Below are 21875 nucleotides of genomic sequence, written 5' to 3'. Positions count from 1 at the left end.
ATGTTTTGCCACCTTCTTCCACCCTCCCCCACCCCTTCGACGCTCTTGCTTATCTGTGCAAACCCATGGGACCACTTCCTCTCCTGTGCTCAACTGTATGTGCTGGTGACGTGCCTGGTCTGGCTCCCTTCTTGTGATGGTCCCCAACTTTCTGTGTCTAATGCTTATCTCGGCATCAAGCCTGGAGGAGACTGCATGTCCCTTCTGTGTGCATCCACTCCAGTGCCTAGATCTGGCTGGTACCCTCACAACCGTTTTCTGCTCGAGAACAGTCCTTGGGCCACATTCAGTGAGCACCTCACCTGCTTCCATCAGGCCCCATGTTAGATGCACCAAGAGTGGGGTGACACCTTATGGCATGTCCCTTCTGCCAAGTCCATGGTTCTGCACACATGGCCAGCATTCAATCAATATTTATCAGATAACTAACTAACACAAATCCTGGATGACACCCATCCATTTTCGACAAGCCATGATCTACAAAAGACAGGTTGTGTGTCTCCTTCTCCACTTCCTCCAGGACACCTGTGCAATGATGACCATGGCCACATCAGATTTCTCAGGTGTGAGCTACCTCTTGGCTCTATGAAGGGCATGCTTGGCAACTGTGGCAACAGAAAAACGTTCCCTGCTATTATACCACTGCCCTCTAGCTAAAACAAGGACCCACAGCCCACGTCCCCTCATATGACTTGAGGACATAACTTTTCATTTTTCCTACAGGATACCTCAGGGAGCACGGGAAGCATTCAAAAACTACTACTGACTAAGCTGGCAAAGAATGGATGTGTCACTGAATAAATAAGAGCATCCATTAAATCCTAAGGCTGTGGAGTGCGAGCAAGTGACTAGAGGCACATCTGCCTGCCATCCTTCACTTCATCGAAGGTTCTCGCATACGGACAGGGCAGGTTTTCTCTAACACCAAAACTCATACAGTTACAACTGCCCCCACTGTTGCCCGAGACTTGGAAAAATCACCTCTCTTTATGTAGCATCAGGTGGTTTCTAAAATCTCAATTGACAATGTTTTTTAATCCACTTTAACTTTGAACAAGACATACTACTTTTCTGGGCCTCTGTTCTCTCATCTGTGAAAGGAGAAGGTTTACAAAGATCAGCTCTGTGGTTCCAACTGTGAAGCACCTAAGATTTGTCTCAATGACGCTCTGTCAGAGGGGTTAGGAGGCGGCCCATCCCCTGAGCACCACTGGCTTCTCGGTCATTCCAACGAGCGTCCTAAAGGATACCACGGCCCTCAGCTTTGTCTCCCCACTTCTGCTGCATTCATCTTACTAGGCAATGGTAACTCACATGTTTCCCAAATAGGAGGGGCAAAAATAGTCTATAAACGAGGCAGAAGTTTAGAATTTATAGTAATCTCTCTCACACACATACACTCACACACATGCACACTCACACACACGCACGTGCTTGCACACATGGGCTGTAGCAGGAAAGTCGTCACCAGATCCAAACTTAAAGGATCCTTCTCTTTTAGTGACTTGAAATAAACTACTTATTTTAGAACTTAGCACCCCTTCAGGGAACTGCGAGAATATATTAAAATCCTGATGCCAGGATAATATAACAATGTAAATCTCAACTCTAAAAATACTTAGACAGAGAGAGAATAATTAACCCGCTAGAACTGCAGCCCAGGTGAGGGAGCTGGGAGACATCAACGTCCTCCAGCCACCAGTCCTTGGCTGAGGGTTTTTCAGCCTGTGGGTCTATTTACTTATTTACACCACGTTCCATGTCTGCTAGAGTCACAGTGGCCCTCTCCGCTTCCTTTATTTTCAGCATTTGCTGGGAACTAGTCTGAGTCGGCCAGCGACCCTTGCCGGGGGTCTGCTGTGACACTGAGGGGACGTGATGCACCTCTGGCTGCACCCACCTTAGTTAGGGGTCCCTCCTGCTTCCCTGGCCTCCCCCCGGCTATTCTCAAACCCTGCGTCGATGTCTCCTAAGGGCCTGGAGGCCGGCCTGTGTCTGCACGCACGCGCAGGGCTGCCCCTCGTCTCCCTCTCCTGTGAGCCAGCACACATCACACCGCCTTAGTTTCCCCAGTCTGCTTAGGATGACCATCATCTTCACTCTTATTGCACGTCCATGTGTGCAGAGGGGTTTTACACGCAGTTTGTTCAGCGGAGATACACGCATTCGAAGCAGCACACTGACTGAGTTCAGCCTCGTTAAGAAAACATCCTAAAGTAGGTGCCGACTATGGCAAGAGACACTCTTTGTTTACGAAAGATCTACCACATTTTCAGGATGATTATACTCTGGTTTAAAAAAAAAAAAAAGCTTTTACTGTGACAGAAAACCGAGAAGGAAAAAAGGAGCAAAAGGAAAAGGGGGTTATAAGATTTGTTGTTGTTGTTGTGTTTATTACTAGCCTGCCTTAGTCCAAAACGGTTTAAGTAGTACAATATTGTAATATGTCCAGATATGATATAATAGGGACTTTTTGTTGTTTATTAAATGGGGTTTTATTCCTAAACATAGAAGAAAGTTTAAATACTGTGAGCAAAACTACTTGCAGCAGAGTCCTGACGCCCACTCAGCACCTCTGTCTGCATCTGGTCCCCAGAACTGCAGCCTGGCCTCCACCCGCCGCTCGTCCTGACCAGGCACGCAGCACACATGCCTGCTTGTCAGGACCCGGCCCTTTCCACCCCGCGGTCTGGCTTACCTTCTCTCCCTGGGGTCCCGCCACACCGGGAGGGCCAGGCCTTCCCTGGAGGAAAGAAAGAAAAGGTGGACTGTCAGTGGCAGTGACAGGAAAGAGATAGAGAGGGCGCAGCTGCCAAGCTGGAAGGTGCCTTTTCCCAGACATCCTGCAGTGTGCTGACTGCTAGAAAGCTCTTCCTCAATGAACCTAAATGCCACATCTCCGGGGGGTTCCCTCGGGACTCATGCTGGTACTGCAGTGTGGAGAACACATCCTGAGCCAGCAAAGGACCTTTTCCTGAGGGACAAGAGGCAGAAAGCCAGCAGCCAAGATCTGCTTTCGGCCCAGGGAACGTGCAGGGCCAAGTCTGGTGGTGGGTGGAATCGTGAGGGGTGCTGAAGGCCTGCCAGTCTCCAGGGCCCCGGGAGGAGGGGACGGCTGCCTGAACTCGGGACCAGGGTTAGTTGCTGCAACAGGGAAGACCGGGCCCCTGAGGGATGACACAGGAGGTGCTGAAGGCAAGCCCTCTCTTCTTCGCTCTTCCCACTGGGAAGCCTTCTGAGACTGGCCCAACGGAAGCCCAGGTACCTAAAGCTCCCAGCAAAGCAGGAAGTGAGGGGGGCCCAGGAGCCACCCCACTCAGCAATGAGGAAGTATCTAGAAGGCAGTTAGTTACACAGTCAGTGTTCATCCCCTGACCTGACAAGTGATTTTTGTAGGAATTCATCCTAAAGGAATAATCAGAGGTACACTCACAAATGTATATGCAGGCACTCTCCCTTCCTTTTCACTATAAAGAGCAAATTGCAGACAGAACGTAAACATCCCGTAACAGGAGCAGACCTTCCAAGATGCTCACTGTTTCTCTGATTCACACCCTCCTCTGTGGCCTTGTACCATCCACTGGTTGGTTCATTGTTTCGTCACCACCCTCCTGTGGGACGGGGCCTGTCGTTTCTTGGCCGTCACCATGTGCGTATTTCTAGTAAAGCCTCAGGTGAGGCACGTAGGTGGCACACAATGAATATTTTTAAGCAATAAAAACAAATAAATTGTGGCACATTCACACCTTAGATTACAGGGTTCGTCTGAATCAGGCCCTCAGTGAATATTTGAGAAAAAATGGTTACATGCTTATGACACAATGGTAAGGGAAGGCGGCAAGTTATAAGATAAAGAGATGTGATTCCAATTTGCTAAATAACAATATATGTAAATCAGGGTATTATTTCAGGGTGATGAGGTTAGCTATAATTTTATGTTAATGTAGTGCATTAAAATACATTTATTATAATAAATGCATAGATCAAACATAATTAACTTAGGTATTTATTTTATCTTTAAGCTAATTATATAAATGTATTAATTGACTGATATATTGATGTGTCAAATTATATTATACAAATAAGATTTCCCTAATTGTTTTCAAGCAGATGTATGATTTTAGGTTTTATCTCGTTTTAATCAAGTAACCGTTTAAATATTTAAACTTAGTTCCTTTTTGGATAATACGGTCACATGGTTCAAAATTTAAGTGCATAAAAATGTTCTTCCCTTCCCAGCCACCACCCACGGAGGTTCACTCCCTGCGGAAACCAAGAAAACAAGTTCTCAGCTTTCCATGGCCCTTCCAAAGACCGTCCGTGTCTGTATAAGCCTTTGTGCACTGTCTCCACTCCATTCTGCACTTTCCTTTATTTTCCACTCTGTGTCTTACAGAATTCCCGTATCAGCTCACCATTAGGAGTTTCATTCATTTCCAAGGGTTCACGTTATCCCCCTGTAGCTATACACCCTGATTTAGTCAACTAGGTCCTACTGGAACCTACTCTCATGGACACGACAGAATGAACACATCACTTGGAACATGCCCACGTCGCCCACGGCCTTCACATTCACGATCACACATCATCACTGAGGTGAGAATGGCGGGAAGGAGCTGTGTTCCCCTGGGACCACTGCATTCTTAGCGACATAAGCTGGGCTTGGGCTGGTCGGTCGCTAGGCCTCCTGCAGCCTCCAGCCGAGCAGGACGGAGGCCGAGGTCCCCATGTGCCAGGCTCCTCTCGCCCCTGTCCTCCAGCATTCTCAGCCCGGTGGTGCCGACGTCCGCCTACCTGCTCTCCAGTCTCCCCACGCTTCCCGGGGAATCCATCCAGGCCTCGCTCCCCCTGGCGAAAGAAGGAGAAAGAAGACATGAAGAACAGATGGGCATCCCCAGGGAGGAGGTCATAGAAAGGAAAAGCAAGCAAAGGCCCCTAGTGCCCGACCGTGCTCAGCTCCTCTCCACCAGGCATCTCTGGATGCAGGGCACACACACACCAGCCTGGAGTGTAAGTGTGGTGGGTGTCAAGGAGCATAAGTCAAAGGTCAGAGAAACCGGATTCCTATCTGTTTTGTATTTCCCAGACCTGGGACCAGGGGAAGGCCAGGTACCCTCTTCGAACCCGTCTCCTCATCTCATGGATCCAGATGGGGGCCAAACAAAGTAACGTGTATGTGGGGTTTGTAAAGACTGATTCCATGTCTGTTACCACATCTTCTCTTCCTCCGAACACTCTGAGGTTGACAGGCTCAAGGGCCGCTGACAGGTGAGGAAACTGAGGCCCAGATGTAAAGCCACCTCCCCCTGGTGAGGCGTGCTTGCACTGGAGCCACAACCTGGCTCTCCTGACCCTCAATCCACTCTTGCTACTGCCCCCCGGGCTCCTGGAGCAGCACACTGGCCTCATGCATTGATTCTCAGGGTGGCCGAGCTGGCGGCATCTTACGAGTCCACAGAATCCAGCCACCTCATCTGGGAGGAGAGGAAACTGACACGCTGAGGGGTGTCTCTCGTCCAGGGCCACACGGACACTGAGTGACGGAGCCAGGACCAAAGGCAAGGCCTCTGACTTCCCGTCCAGGCTCTCCTCCTTGTAACAGCCCGCCTACGACTGGAGCATGTCCCACGGGCTCAGCAGAGGAAAATGTGTTGACCAGGTTCACAGCTCGTTACTGCCCATGTTCCGCCTTGATGCAGAGGGCTCTGCCTGCTGCCCAAGCCCCCGTTTCTAATTCCTTGCACTTGTATTTCAAGATCAGTAAAGCCCGGAGCCAAGATTTCTCTCAGCTGCAACTCAGCACAGTGGCGGGAGCACGGCAAGGGCTGGGCTGGATGTGGCGTCAGCACACGGACAGCGGGGCCAGGAGGGACAGAGCCAGGTGCTGACACATGTGGGTTCTCATTAGTGGGGGACAAGAGGAAGAGAACGAACAGGAGAGGGAGCATGGGGGAAGAGGAGCTGAGGGACAGCAGAGAGAGAGAGACACGGCCAGGAGACAGAAGATGACAGCCTACACAGCAGGGTCTCTAACTGCAAGGCCTTCCAAAATCCGGGGCACGTGAGGTGGGGTACAAACGATAGGGTCAAACCTGAGAGAGCAAGTCCCACCTGAAGGCTTGACCCTGTTTTGTTCTATTGTTCACTTGTGTTGGGTGTCGCTGCCACTGCACTGTCCACACAAGCATGACAGAGGACAGGGTGTGGACAGAGGGCCACCAGCTTGGTTTCTGGCATAGACTGAGGGGCAGCGGGGGCTCTCGGGGGCAGAGAAAGACAGGTCTCAGTGGTCAGCCTCACAACTCAGAAGCCAACCCCGGCTCTCCCACGCTCTAGCTGTGTGACCTTGGACCAAAGCCTTAGCATCTCTGTGGCTCAGTTTCCCATCCAAACAGGGATGGTGTTTACCTTATGAGGCTGCTGTGAGCTAGTATGTGGAAAATACTAGAATGATGCTGGACAGGCCTGTCTGAAGGGGACATGGAAACTTTTTTCTTGCTGATGTAAGAAATCAGAGAAAATAAACTGCTTTAAGTATCCATCAGACGCGAGAACTGGAAAGCAGCCTAAGGCATCATGCAGTCCAGGCTTGTTTGACAGATAGGAAGATGGAGGTGCAGAGAAGGGACCAGCTGTGCCAGTCACCCAGGAACCGAGCACGGCAGTCAGAAACCACGCCCAATGCGGAGCGAGCAGGGCGCTGGCTCCTGCTTGTCTCTCTGCCTGTCTCTGTCTCTCTCTTTCTGTCTTCCCAGCCTGCATATAGATGGCACGTGCTGCCCAGCACTGTTCTCAGGATAAATATGGACTCACTCAATCCTCACGGTGGCCTTCTGTAATAGATACAATTCTCAGCAGTGAGGAGATTTGAGACTCAGAGGTTAAATAAGGCCAGTGCTTGCAGAATGCAGGCTGGGGTTCACACACAGGCAGCCATCTCCAGAATCGCGGTGAAAGCTTCCTCTGTGCCACGAGGCTGCTGCCTGGTGCAGCCTGCGGGGACTGTGGCCGACGGGGACACTGGCGGGACGTCCTCTCCTGGACAAGCACACACGCTCAGCACACGTCATGATGTACACACATGTATACACGCTCACAGCCACGCACACACACAGGTGCGCCCAGGAGCAAGCAGAGTGGACGTGCGCAGGTGCCCTCTTCCCCTTTTCTACGGAAAGGTGGGTTGGTGGTTACATACCTTTTCTCCTCGGGCTCCCCTTTCCCCTCGTTCTCCTTGGAGACCCTGGGGGGGAAGGAACTATCAGTAACACAACATCTGAGTCCCGCTTCTGTCATTAAAATCTGAGGGCCCACAGACAGGCTGCCAGGGACAGTGAGGCGCCTGCCCTGCCCCTCCCCCACCCCCCACCCCCCCCAGCCACTCTCCCTCCTTACCACTCGGTACTTGTCCCAGAGCACTCAACCTGTGACACCTCTCTGCCTCCCCCAGGTAGAACTACGGCCCCTGAGTGCAGTGCCGTCACTCCTTCAGGGGTGTCTGGAACAGGCCCTGACACGCGACGCTGTTCGCAAACACTTGCTGAATGAGTGACTCAGTGAATGACCGGATCAATCAGCCAATCAGCGGTCAGCCAGCATCTCCTCAGGCACCGCCCTCGCTGAGGTGCAGAAAGCAGAATAGCACCGTCTGTTCTTCCCAAGTGTGCAGGAGACGCGGTGAGATGCGGGGCCACCTGCACCCACTGATGGAACCACGGCCTGTCCCGGGCAGGGCAGGCCAGGCCAACGGCGGGGTGCCCGGCCCCTCTGCATACGCTGGCTGTGCCCTGTGTTACTATGGGGACGCCCCGTACGGCCCTTCTCTGTCCTCTTCTTTCCCAGAGAACGGACCCTCGGACATTCTATGGAGACGGTCCAGGCCCACTTGTGGGTTCTGGGAATAACACATCCTTGAGAGGAGGACACATCCTGTCCCAGAGGGCAGAGGGTGTGCGACCACCAGGCCTGTGGGGGAAGCTGGACTCCATGCCATTTTACCTCCGTCCAAGTATTTTGCCCAAACACACAGAGAGCAGAGAGCTTGATGCCCAAGGCAATGCAGGCTGCCTTGTTTGAAAATGACCTATGACACGGCCCCTTTCACTTGGAGATAATCTCACATCTTTCTTAATGAGAACCAAGAGCAGGGTTAGACACCCAAGCAGCCACTTTGCTCCTTACGTACCACACCTGTTTGTTCATCACTTTATTTCGTGGCTACAAAGTCACTGAACATTCCTCACGTGCCTGGCACGGCTCTACAGGCTGGGAGTTAATAACGACACCACTCCCTTCCAGAGTGATGGACTACACAGGTCGGTAAAAATGGCTTCTCTAGGTCAAGTGTCAGGAACACTGGGGCTTCTGGGGAAAATGCAAATTCTTGGGTTCCACCGAAAGCCACTGCTTCGCAGTCTGGGAACAGGGTCCCGGGAGCGTGCACTTAAACTTATTCTCCAGGAGACTCTGAAGTACCAAAACGGCGAAGTATTTCTGGCCTACGATGAGAGACCAACACTTCACTGCCACTGCCACGTCCAAGGCAGTAGGTCCCCTGTGCTCAGAAGCAGGAGGGAGCTTGTCAGAGGGCTCGGGGCCCCATCCCAGGAGAAGGAAAGAACCCCTTTCAGACAAGCCCTTACTTACGGGAGCTCCAACGTGTCCAGGAGGCCCGGGAGGTCCTGGGGGTCCATGGAATCCCTGCAGAGTGGTCACAGAAGGTTTGGGAATGGACAGAAAATGCAGGGGTGGGGGCAACACTCAGTCACTACCAGGCATGGGGAAGAGGTCGTCTGCGTCTCACCCGCCACGTGCTGCCACGCTGCTCGCACAGGTCTCACCAAGGGACCCACCCCCAGTGCCTCTCCTGTGTTTAGAGCTTGTGCCATCACCTGCCTGGTGGAGCCAAGATTCACACCTGATCTGCTCAACTTCAAGGAAGAGCTAGCAGCTTGTTAGCTGAGCTCTAATGGGGCCCGTGTAACAATTTCCCAGGCCCCGTGCCCCAGGCCCCTCGGCCCGTCGCCTGGCCAGGATACATGCACAGCATCTGATCAACACGACTGATTCACTGCTCAGCAGGCCAAGTCCGTGGGGCCAGGACGGCCTGGAGCAGCCACGACAGAGCCTGACAGCAGCCTGCAGAGCCCACCGGCGCCTCTGCCGCCCAGACCATCAACTGCAACAGCTTTTAAGCAACTCACTTGGCAATATCTATGAAAAGTTATGAAAATCAAACTGTGCATTTCCTCAGCCAAGGGTATCCCAATGTTTCTAATCTATCCTACTGAAATGAAAACGTAAGGAGAAACACACACACACCCACACACATGCATACGTGCATGCATTTATCACTTCACTGATTTTAGTGAAAAACAAATGACAGGAGATGCCACCTTCAGGGTCCATCAGTGGGGAAAGGTAAATGTAAACAACAATGCATCCATATCATGGAATAATATGCACAGATTAAGAGAATGGCTGGCATCTATCTACCGGTGTGAAAAGATGTCTCTGATCTCTTGTTAAATGGAAGAGACAAATGGCAGAGAATGGTGTGATCCATTTGTTCTAAGAATTTCGGAAACATCGCATACGCGTGGACGTACACACCCAGCGTGCATGCAGTTATATGAGAAGGACAGGCAGGGATGCATCTGGGCGGCTCCCCTACACCTAAAGCAATTGGTTTTGCATCAGGTTTGTGCACTGGGCTCAAGGGACGCTTACCCGCATGCCCACCTCACCAGGCAGCCCCGGTTCTCCTGGCTCCCCCTGCAGACGAAAAAGTACACAGTCACAACCCAGGGGGACACACCCAAAGCCTCTGGGGACTTCCGTTCCTGGAACTCGGAACTCGCACAGGTGCAATGTAACCCCCACGGTCAGAGACCCAGGCCCGCCCCCCAGACCCTCCTTCTATAAGCGGAGGCGCTGATCTCCCCGCAGGCGATGTCATCTCAAGCCCCACTTGCTCCGGCCTGGAGGTCGCAGAACCCAATTCACACAGAACAGTGCACAGCGGTGGGCATGACACAGGCCTTCTTCGTGGAGGAGAAGTCTGGCCGCCCAGAGGGGAGTGAGAGGGGGTCTGCAGATTCCTGAACTCCCCTCTCTCCCCTAGTCCCCACCCCAGACCTCCTGTCCTAACGGCTGTGGCCTTAGGAGGCCCCCACAAGTCAGCTCCCACTCTGAGGTTGGGAACCCGAAGGGAGCAGAGAGGCAGGGCACCCAGAACCAATTTTTGTGGGGGGTCCCTGGTAAAGAAGAGCACCCCTTTTCCCACGGAGCAGGCTGACCCCCCAGAGTTGAGGTCACTTTTGTCTGGGTTTCTGGAGTGCGTTTCAGTACAGAGGTGGAGCGGGAGTGCGGACATGGGGGAGGCTGGCTGTGCAGGGTCTGGTGGACTCCTCGGGGGCCACCCCACCTCCTCGAGCTACGAACTGGGGTCTCGGGTGAATCCCTCACCTGGGACGGGAACGTGGTTCCAAGCATGGGCACTGGGGACAACAAGACCTCCATGCAGAACTGCATGTCAGCTACGTGAGGATATAACTTCCAAGGACACGCAGGGGATGGCACAGCAACAGAGGCTGCTGGTGCTGTGATAACCGTTAGGCTGACCTCCAGGGACCCGGGGAGATGCTGGGGCTAACGAGCCCTGCAAACACCCGTCCTAGAGAACACGGAGCTCTGACAGGGGTCCCAGGCCCGGCACCACCTTGTGGGAAGGGCAGAAAGAACAGACGTACCCGCACGCCTTTGCTGCCGTCTCTCCCAGGGGGACCAGGCGGGCCCAGGGAACCCTAGGATGACAGAAGAGAGCAGAGGTTAGTGCAGCAAACGGATAGCGCTGGGGACCATGTCCTAGAAGGCTGGCCAGTGGAGACAGTGCCCGTCAGGGGGTGGTCGCCAACCTGCAGCCTGGGGGCCACGTGACAGAGCACAAGAAATGCAGGGTCTCAGACTCCACGGGGGCTCACCTCTGACCAAGACCCCCAGGTGGCCTGTATGCACCTGGCAGCAGTGGGACACCCCGGCCCACGCCCCTGCCCTGACACACAGTGTAGCCACCTGGCTCCCGGCTCAGAGCCACATGTGTAAAGCAGGGCGCTGGGTTGCAGCAGGCCCTCGCCCTGGGCCCAGTCTCCACCTGGCTGGACTGGACAACAGTTTGGTGGGGGGTGCCCTGGGCTTTGTAGGGTATCTACCAGCAAGCCTAGATGCCAGTGGCACTCCCCAACTGTGACAACCAAAAATGTCCCCAGTTACTGCCAAACGTCCCCTGGGAGGCAAAACCACCCCCCACTTGAGAACCAGGGGCTTGAACAAGTAATTCATGTGTTTTAAACCTGGAGCAAACTCCACTGGAGTGAGTCACATGCGGAAGCTGGTGACAAGCACAGCCATGGAGCAGCTGTGAGACAATGGGGGGCCCTGGGCCAGGCTGCTCATCTCCCTCCCCCACACACCTCCCGGAGAGGGGCTAGGGGGCAACTTAAAAACAGGGGCCTCCAGGTCCCGAAGCTCCCATTCAGCTCCCACACCACCTGATTCAAATCAAGGATTCCTGAGACCTCCACCAGCTTCCCCCTTCTCTGTCACTCTTCCGTGTGACATGACCAGATCAATGCCTCTTTCTGGGCTTTTCCAGCTGAGAAATGAAGATGCTGGACAGTCAGTGAAAGAGTGAACTGTTGCATCTATAGGTAATATTTGGCAATCACCACATATGATCTCATTTGGTCCACATACCAACCCTGCCAAACGGGGCTTATTTTCTCAAAGGCATGTCAGACATTATATATTTCTAGTTTTTATCTACAGATTCAGACATATGCATGTATGTGTACATATAGACATATACACACACGTATTTACTTTTTACATTTCTATGAAGTGTTGTCTATGACCTCAATAGTCTAGTAAAAGTCAGTGTGATATTGTAGAGACAGACAGACAGACAAGTCCGGCCCTGGCATCAGACAGATGTGGAGTCTGTGCCCCAGCTTTGCACCCTGAGCTACCTCTGAAGGCTCCGTGTGTCACTTGCCTCTTGTCTAAGTGTGGATGGTGCCAGCGGCAAGGCTGTGGCGAGGTTTGGGGCACGCAGCACACACGTCTGCTATGGGGACAGGACGTGCTTCCTGGCTGCCTGGGGGGTCACAGCTGCCCCGCCCACAGTGACAGCGGGACTGGGTGGAAGCACACCGTGACCAGGGAAACGCCTTTCAAACTGTGTACCATGCGTGGCACGCGCTGCCTGGGACGGTCACACCAGATGCACAGTCTTGCTGTCTCATAGCGATTTAACGGTGGAGATAAGGGCACTTGGCCTCACACAAAACACTGATTTGCCAGTAAGTGGTATTTGGTTCTCAGGCTCGGGGGCCAGGAGGGTCCAGTCAGCTCCAGTCCTGGAGACTGGAGGGATGAGTTAGGATGGGTAGAAACTTCCAGAGCAGGTCACTCCAGGCAAGGCAGCCTGGTGGGCAGGCATCACGGACTTGGTAGGCTGAATGCCGCTTCTGCTACCCTCACTTACAGTAGGGTGGGCCACTTTGGGCAACTTCATCTCTGAGTCTCAGTTTCTCTCTCTGTAAAATGGGAACAATCACAGCCACTGTGCAATTCTGTAAGTACTAGTCGCCTCCATGGTGCTTCATATTACGTTTCCAAAGCTGCTTTGGATGGTCCAGTTTGAGCTGTAATTAATGTGTGAGGGGGTTGGGGACAGCTGGGGTTCTTTGGTCAAACAGGCTTGTGAAATGCAGAGTTACCTGAGTAAACAGGTTGCTTTACACTTTACAGCAGGCTGTTCTGAAGCCTTACATACACCCGTGTTGGCAGTGCTTCTCCACAGCGACCTTGTCCCGACCTTCCCACGGGGTGTGAGAGGCTGCAGTGGATCCACATACGTGTATGTGTGTGTAGCAGGGGGGCTCTGCTTCTCTGCGCCAAATCAGGGACAAAACTAGTCCTTCATACACTTGTGTCAAGACGACAAGGCTGCCATCGGCAGGGGTTCCCAAGTGTGAGGAAGGAGAGTCAGCCTGACTTGCAGAGAAAGAGGAGACCGAGACAGCCTCCGGTGGGCAAGCACGTGCAGCAGGGCCCTTTGCAGGGGGGCTTCCTCTTTGGTCTTCAGAGACAGTTGGCTGTGAGCCATTGCGGGTGTTTCACAAGAGGAAAGGTCGTTCGCGTTAGGGGCGCAGGGTTTTCTGTGGTGGCCGTTTACTTGGGACAAGTGGGAGTCCATGGGGTACTTTCTGGGGTCAAACTGCCATCACCCTCCTTGTGAGGGTGGGCAGCTGGGGCAGACCATTTCCAGCTCACACTTGTACATCAGAATTTGTGTAAGTAGCCACCCATCCCCCATTTGGCTATTTCGAAACTCAAACCATCCAGACATTGAAAGAGGTGACCAGTACAGGTGGGAGTGATCTCCGAGGTCCCACATGCTGACGAAACATCAATTAGCATAGTTTCCATCAGCACCAAAAATGGCAGCAGCAGCAGTAATACCACAGTGACATTAAAGCTGCTGCTGCCGGCCGGCCGTCCACACTGTACATGTACTACGTGCCGAGACTGAGCACTTCACGGAAGTCAGTGCCTGGAACTCATCCCCACAGCAGCTGTACAACAGACGCAACTACCATCTACGTGTTGCACCATACGACGTGAAAGCCCAGAGTCAGTAATTTGCCCAGAGGTACAGGGTTTGCACATGAAGAGCGTACGGGGCCCCGAGTCTGGCTCTTCATGTCCTCACTGCACTCAGCAGCGCCTGTGTGCATAGCAGTCCTGGGACGGCAGTCCTGCAGCTCAGTGTTTTTATCCTCACTTCACAGCGGCTCACGGGCACAGATGGTCCGTGACTCTCTCGTGGCATCAGTGGTTTACGTGGCAGGGTGAGGCCAGGGGATGGCAGCTAATGCCTGCGTGCCCAGCCTGGCTGGCCCCTCCCCTGGGGTCTCCGCCTGCAGCCTCCGGCAACCCTCCCTCCCTGGGAAAGCACTGCAGCTGCTTCGTCTGCCTCACAGGGGACAAGAGGTCTGCACCGAACCAGGGTGCTGGGGGCAGCAGTGGGCTAGCTCAGCTCCCAGGAGCCCCACCTGGCTGCAAGGCCCAGGTTGTATCCCCGCCCCCGATTGCGCTGATCTGAGCAAACAGCACGGCAGGGACACCAGCCCACTAAACTCTGCTTCTCTACAATTCTAGGCTGAGTTCAAGATCGCCCCAAAGCGGGACTATCACAGAGTAAGGACTTCCTCTGGAAATGCCCCCCGAGAGTACTTCCCTCCAGAATCAACCCTATGAGGGTGACCTGATGCAGAGTTCACCCCAGCGTTCGGTTACTCAGTTAAGATGGCAGATCCTTGAAAGGCCAGTCTGTCCTCTGGCTGCTGCCGGTGGGGACGTCCTACAGCTGAAGGAAGGGGAGGGAGGTCTTGTTGGGCTCCCGCCTCAGGAATAAAGGGGGGTAGGAGCAGGGCATTGGAATTCCCAGGACCTTCTAATAAAGGTAGCCAGAGACAATGCCAGAGGGAACCCCAGAGAGTTCCAGAACCTTCCCTCTGCCCACAGTTGTCACATGTCCAGCTTTGCTGGCACTTTCTCGCAGAAGCCCAACAAGTCACTGGATCTGCCTCATTCACAAGACTGCTTCTCTGTAAGGAGAAAAGTCAGGACTTCATCACCTCCACCTCACCACTGCCCGCTGGGCAAAGGACCCACAGTGCTCTGTGTGCCTCGGTCCTTTCCTGAGCCCTGCGGGCTTACCGGGGAGACAGCGGGGAGACCTTCCTCCTTGAAAATTCGCCCTAGGGGTTTGAAACACCCAGGAACAAAGGGACCACTAGGGTGTTGGAAAAACAATGGTCTCAAGAACCAACAGACTGCAGCTTCAAATCCTGCCGCCAATGCTTGGCCCTCAGGCCTTGGCCAAGTGAGTGACACGCTCCGAGTGTCAGTGTCACCTGAACACAGGGACGAGGAGCCTGCCTGCAGGACTGGGGCTTCCAGGACACGGGCAGCTGGGCAAACTGGTTTTAGACGGCCGAGGTCACAGCACCAACCACGTCCTCTGTGTTAAGGGGAGGGGGCTGCTTGCTGTGTATTCTAGCACACTGACTAGCAGCCTCCGGAGAGGTGGAATGCTTTCCCTGTCTGAGAGGGTAACACCTGTGTGACTCTGTACATGGTTAGGGTGACCACGCCAGAACTGCAGGCAGACACATTCTGGGAAATGTCCCATTCAAGTCATCATGAGACCCACACATTTCATTAGATGGGCTCTTATGAAAATTGTGACCCCCCAAAGTCAACCTGACCTACACAGCTCATGTTTTAACATCACCTAATTTTCATATCACAGGCCACCACCCCGCTGCAGTGACACACCCTCCAAAACCCTCCGGTTGTGCTAACCATCAGCTCTCTGTGGTGGCTTTGAAAAGAGGAAGTCAGAGCCCCAGGCAGCCAGCATGTCCCATCAGGAAGTCACTCAACTCTCTGAGCCTCAGTGTCATCATTTGTAAAACAGGTTCGTGCAGCTTCCTGGTGAGAAAATGGATGTGGACATGATTCGTAGAGTATAAAATAGTATTAACATTCCAGGGGTTTGTATTCTATTGAGAATGAAGAACACTGTCTCATGTCTGTTGGGTGGGTCAATGAAAAGTGAGGAAAAGATGGGCGGATGCCTGGAAATGGGGAGGTGAGGCACAGGAGATTTTTAAAGGGAGTATGTGCAGCTCAGGACCCACAATCAAGTATGGAAAGAAAAGAAAGGCAGGAAATGAAAGGAGGGGAGGAAGGAAGAGGGGAAGGGGCGTGCGCATGCGTGAGTCCCGGCTGACAGCAACACTGAGAAATACTAGGACTGTTATTATCCTCAGATGCTCTTCAGATCATTTTGGATGAACTGAAGAAAGCAAAGGACCCCTCCAGCTGTAAGCCAGCCCACCTGGACACGCTTTCTAACAACAGCCTCCAGGCTCCCTGAGACTCTGGGGGTGACAGATATCCTCCTCAGGGGACAGAGAGCTCTGCCACCTCACAGCTGGTGACTGCCCCTGGGGAGAAGACCTCACTGATGCGGAGGGCGCAGAAGACGTCATTTGGTGGATGAAAATGGAAGAGCAGGCTGGTGTAATGGTAGTGACACTTAACATTTATGAGCACTTTTTACAAATATAACTCATTTATTTTCATTAGCTCATTTCATCAGTGCAGCAACCCTCTGAGGCAACTGCGATCACAGTCGCCAATTTATAGATGAGCAAAGCAGGGGTTATAGGGGTGGAGTCACCGCCAAGTGTTACACAGCTGCAAAGTGGCTAACCAGGGGTTGGACCCAGCCAGTCTGGGTTTAGGGTCCACACCCTTAGCCTCCCCTGCCTTCCTAGCCCAGCTGGCCAGCAGTCCAGCATTTGCCCTCCCCATAAATGAACTCAGCCCTGGGTCTGTGACTGGTCCCTTAGACTTGGCAAGTGCTGGCCTGTCACATGGAGCTGGGGAAACGTGCAGACTTGCCTATTCCTGCTCTGCCTGGGGCTGTGAACTCAACTTCTCCAGCGTGTCCTTCAGCACCACGGACAGGGTCTGCGGCTCCTTTACTCACACTCTCAGCATTTTGCCCCCAACCTACAAGGCTGTTTGAGGGTGCAGAGGAGCTAAGCCTATTTTACCCTAAACCCTTTAATTATGGTAAAAATAGAAGGCCCTCAACCACAGTTATCCAACTCGATGACCATGAATAATGCACATTAACGCACAGGCTAAGAATAGGAGACGGGGGTGCTGATTCAGCCAGCCGTGAGCAGAAAGGGACCCAGCGCTGGAGGCAAAGGACATAAACTTATCTTAGAAATTCCACACATACAAACTCACGCACACACGTAGCTTGTATTTCATGGCTCAGATGCTCTACAGTGCAGTCCTTATATAAAGTAAGGTGAGTCGCACGGGAATGTGGTTTTTGAGGGTCAAGGGTCCCCAGATGTGAGCACTGCTTTTGGGGACGGGCAAGAAGCTGGCACGGGCCAGCGCAGTACCTGCAAGTGGGGCTCTAGAGTCAGACAGACAGACACAGCCTCTGCCCCACTCCCCCACAGTGACCTTGTATGACCTTGGACATGCACCAGACTCCTTGAAGGGGCTGCAGGAGACTGATACTCACACACTGAGCAGCCTGGTACATATCTAGAGGTCAGTAACAGGCTGACATTGTGATTTTTTCCACTGCATGGCACCTTCTTTGAGACAAGGTCACTGGACCGTTCCAGATAAAATCAGCAAGTGTTGGCCATTGAATTCTGATGGCTGCTATCGCTAATGGCCCCATCCTACCCTTTCAAAGAATCGGGGAAATAAAAGAGTGCCCACTCTGCCTTGCCATGACACATATGTCACCCATGCCAGAGACCCCCGATACGCAGGAGCTTCGTATGGTTCCTGGAGCCCTCCCTTGGTCACTGCTCTGAAAAGGAGTCACCGAGAGGGACACCCACATGCAGCAGAGCGCTCTCTTCATTCCCCACCCACCTCGCAGTCCAATACCAGCACCACGAAACCTTCTCATCTCGCAATTTCAAACAGAGCCCCCCATCCCCCACACACACACCTCTGAACGATACCAAAGAAAAAACTAGCTCGGGGGGGCAGTACCTGTGCTTTCTCACACTGTGGACGGCACAGGGTGTGTCTGTCGCGTTGGCATCAGAGCAGTGTCACTATGAGAGCAGATCTGTCCCGTGCAGTGGCCCAGGCACTGCGGTGGCTGCATCACAGAGAGGACCTGCGGTGGCTCAGATGGGGACTGAGCAGGGCACGGCTGAGCGGGATCCTCACTTCCATGACACGCACTACCGGCTCCGTCCTATTAGCTACGCAGCGGCCAGTGATCTTTCTGTCTAGACTTCATCCCCTAACCCCACCCACCTTCCCTCTCAGGTACACATGGCTGATTTGATCACGGTCCAAAGTTCATGACCCTCATTCGGCCGTTCCTCTCCAGCCCTCTAGCCTGGCCCTAGCTGGGTGGTTGGTATGACTCTGAACAAGGCAGAGCTTATTATAAACCACTTTGTCCTCTTCCTACAGCTCCTTACAATGAAAACATCAATGTGTGTGGGTGTTTCCCTAAGTCTCAGTGGCCTTGGCCGTGAAATGGGGATAATGGTGCTTCCCAGCTGCACTCCTGGGAGAAACGAATAAGAAAGGGCCCAGGGAACCTGCTCCGTGCTTGATGCCTCAATGGTTAGAAGGTCAGAAGCATCTCTCGGATTTTTACAGGCAGAGGGGAGGGTGGATGTGCAAGAGGGAGGAACCGATGACGGGGAGGTGGGAAAATGGACCCAGAGTTGGCAGGAGACACATGGGGAGGCGGGTCACTTGGGGCCCCATCGCGGCAGATGGAGGTGCCCTCCAAACACACAGGATTTCATCTGCCAAGGGACACGTGGTGGCTGAGCAGTGTTCACAGGGAAAGACAGCAGCACCATTTTAAAATCAAACATGAATTCACATACTTGCATGTTTGAAAAGGGACAGTGTGCTTAAGCCAAAGGAAGGCATGTGAAGCTAAGGAATTCTAGGCGCCCACTGTCCCTTTTTGGCAGGTAGGTCCCTGTCATGCGGGGTGTCATGTGGGGTCTCTGCTCCCGCTCCCCGCATAAGAATGCAGGACATGGTGAGGCCCAAAAGGAACACAAACAGAGCCATAGATAGGGGAGTCACACCACTATATTCTCGCTGGTGGCTGGGTTGGAGACACAGGAAGCCTGCCCCACACAACGCGCAATCGTCGTTTGCTTCTCTGCCAACCACCCCACTTGCTAACTGCAATCCGCACTTGCTAGCTTAGCCACAGCAGTTATATCAGTGGCCAATGGCTAACCGGTTACAGCTGATGGCCAACTAGTCACAGATGCTGTCCATCTCCTACCCGAGCCAGCATCTTTCCATGTGAGGCCGAGAGCCTGGAAACTGCTCTCTGGGACTCTGTCCCCACAGGCCCCAATGCCCCGCTAGCTGGCGGCCTTTCCTGAGAGGCGGATGCTGTAGGGTCAACAGCCATAACGGGGAGAAGCCTGTTTTGTCCAACTGCAAATCATCAGAGAACAGGAAGCCCTGGGCTTCTGGGGACTTGGAATAACCAGGTGCAGAGTCGGCTTTTCTCAGACCTGGGGGCCAAAGTGCCTCAGCTGCCTGCTGTCACCTGGCTTTCTCACGGCGCTCCTTAATGTGACTGTGCTGGCCGTGGCCTCTCTTTCCTCCATTTCCAAAGGGCACCTGAATTGTTTAGCGTCACGGTGAGCCCACCCACCAGGCCTCCCACTGATGCCTGTGGACACTCAGGTGCCAGCCTGCCCGTGGCTCTCGCAGCCTCTTCAAGACACTCAGTGGAAGTTTCTGGGAAGACAGAGCAGCCTTGGCTACTTGTCTGGCTCAGATTCCTCTTTTACCACACCTGTCCTGTCAGGTTCATGGTCACAGTGGAAACTGAAGAAAACCATAAACGACAAGCCACCGACGTCTGTGTGACCTAAAATTCCGTCTGCTCCTGAGTCGACCAACCCAGTAAAATTCAGCTGAGTTTCTTATTTGCCCACTATTTTTTCTGGTGCACCACGCTGTGAAATCTGAGCACAAAATCCATAGGAAGTTTTATTTATTGCCATATGGATTTCTGTGAAAATGCTTAAGGAAGGGTTTTTGGTGGTGGTTGTTTGGAGATTTTCTTCCCCCCTCGCGAATGCTGAGTAATGAATTGCTGACCGAAGCAGGGCTCTACGGACATTTTGCCCCAATTCCATCTGCTGTGGGTCTCGAGGGCCCTCACCGTCCATGCATTGTGGTCCAGACTGTACAGCCCTCTCCCTCCTCTGTCCTCATTACTCTCCATCCAGAGAACCTGAGCACCTGCCCTGCCCCCTGGTCTAGGCCAGCCCTGCCTGAACGCCGCCTACGTCCACACCAACTCCAAGGGCAATGTTAACACCCGCTGCTGCTCTGGAAGAAAACAAAGACCCCGGCAGGAAAGGTGCTGCTTCCTGTAGCTGAGCCACTGGAGGAGCTGGCTCGGGGGAGCCCTGACTGGCCTGGCAATGCCACTTCCAAGGATCCATTTCCGGCTGACTTCTGAGTGTCGTCTTCACTCTCCCGGTGCCAACACATTTCGTGGCAGCAGAATAGCAGGGATTTCCAGGTGTCCGTCCTGCCAGCCTCAGGCCCAGGGGAAGGAGCACGTCTATAGACGTCCAACCCAAAGCACCAAGCGCCTCTGGTCAGAACTGCACGTGCCTGAGTTGATCACGTGCTCAGGGAGCCCAGGGCCCGGATGGCTGAGACGTGATTCGCACTCGTGCTTTCTCCAGCCATCACCTACCAGGTGCCCTGCTAAGTTCCATCCATGGACACACTCAGGTCACCCTTACAAGACTGTCTTGTTGTTTCTATGACCTGCAGTGTACAGGAGAGGAAACTGAGGCACCAAGAATTGTAATGACCTTTCCGAAGTTATACGGCAGGACAGGCAGTGCCAGATCCCCAAAGCCTGGCCCTCAGCCACTGCCATGTTCTGCCATCTGGACCCCAGTTGTCACCACGCAGTACTGAGCAAATCCCCACGCTGGGAGAGAGGGCTCTTCCCTCCAAAACCATACTGATTATGGATCTCACCCCTAACAACTGTGCGTGTACTATATTTAAAAGGATGGTCATTATGTTAAGAGCCAGTCTTTGCTTAGATGTTTACTGATGTGCTCATGTAGCACCATGCAGAGCAATTAACAAGACATACAAAACATCTGAAATCCCCTCCCCAGTGCGTAGGCCGTGTTCACTGCACACACACCTCGTGTGTGAGCACACGGGCCTTCTACTCTAGTTTCAAGTGCACTGGGTACGTGCACATCTCCACAGCATAAGGTCTTTGCAGTGTTCGCTTGTGCCCATCGGCTTGCTTTCATGCAATTTCCCATCAGGTTGCTCCCGTGTTTCGCTGCGGTTGTATTTGTAAAGGGTACTTATAAAGAACAAAGTCATAAAGCTTGTGGTCATTTCCTTTCTGTTTTCCCGTCCGATGAGCTGTGCTTACACTAATTCCCTACATAGGCTTTGGTTCCGTTTCCTAAACAGCCCCCAGCAGTACAACCCCAAGCATCCTAGGAAACCCTCAAAGTGCCTTGCTGATGTGACTGCTGTCGGCCTCCGTCCCCAACACCAGGTGGCCTAGGTAGGGTTTCCTGACAGTGTCTTCGCCCTCTGCATGTGTAACAGCACAGGGGACAGAGGTGGCACACCCTGACTCGCTCAAGGTCCAGTATGAAGAATCACACTCTTAAAAGATGATAACCTCATGACCAGAATTGGTGTGCATGTTTCCTCTCCTGAATGGGTGGATAGGCCCCTGGAGGGGGGTCCAACCCAGGCTCTACAGCTCTGTGAACCGACCACTCTCCCACACGCTATGTCTGTAAACACCATCCATCTAAGAATCACGTGTCACTCTTATGGATGTTAGCAATAGCTTCTAGCAACAAAAGGAAAGGAATAAAAACAAGGAACAGGTTTTTAGGAGCACCCACCGTGTGCCAGGGACTAAGCCAGGTGCTTGCACGGCACTATCAACCTCCTATAATCCCCATCATAGCCCTCGGTGGTGGGCGCCAACGGCCAAACTTTACAGATGAGGGAGCTGAGGCCCAGAGAGGCACTAGCCAAAGATCACCCAGCCACTGCAGACCTGGGATCCAAACCGCATCCACCCAACTCCCCCAAATGTGCTTTCTGTCCATCACCTGAGCCCACGTTTGAGCAACACCGAGGCTCCCTTTGCTCTCCGATCTTCCAGACACCACGGAAGA

At 53.2% G+C, this 21875-nt stretch overlaps 1 protein-coding gene across 1 annotated transcript in view; it reads right to left on the bottom strand.

Annotated features, from left to right (window-relative positions):
- Positions 1–21875, bottom strand: part of COL22A1 (collagen type XXII alpha 1 chain) — a 201139-nt gene that overhangs the window by 101707 nt on the left and 77557 nt on the right. The window contains exons 13-18 of the mRNA XM_074316437.2: positions 10752–10805; positions 9730–9774; positions 8647–8700; positions 7199–7243; positions 4795–4848; positions 2699–2743 (exon numbers count right to left, since the gene is read on the bottom strand). Coding sequence (XP_074172538.2) covers positions 2699–2743; positions 4795–4848; positions 7199–7243; positions 8647–8700; positions 9730–9774; positions 10752–10805 — 297 coding nt within the window. The remainder of the gene's footprint in view (positions 1–2698; positions 2744–4794; positions 4849–7198; positions 7244–8646; positions 8701–9729; positions 9775–10751; positions 10806–21875) is intronic.

The sequence above is a fragment of the Rhinolophus sinicus genome, chromosome 6 (assembly GCF_057876585.1).
Source record: "Rhinolophus sinicus isolate RSI-liver-muscle chromosome 6, RSI-T2T, whole genome shotgun sequence".
Lineage (NCBI taxonomy): Eukaryota > Metazoa > Chordata > Mammalia > Chiroptera > Rhinolophidae > Rhinolophus > Rhinolophus sinicus.
Note: the sequence above shows the minus strand (reverse complement) of the source record. Positions and strands in the feature narration are given on the sequence as shown.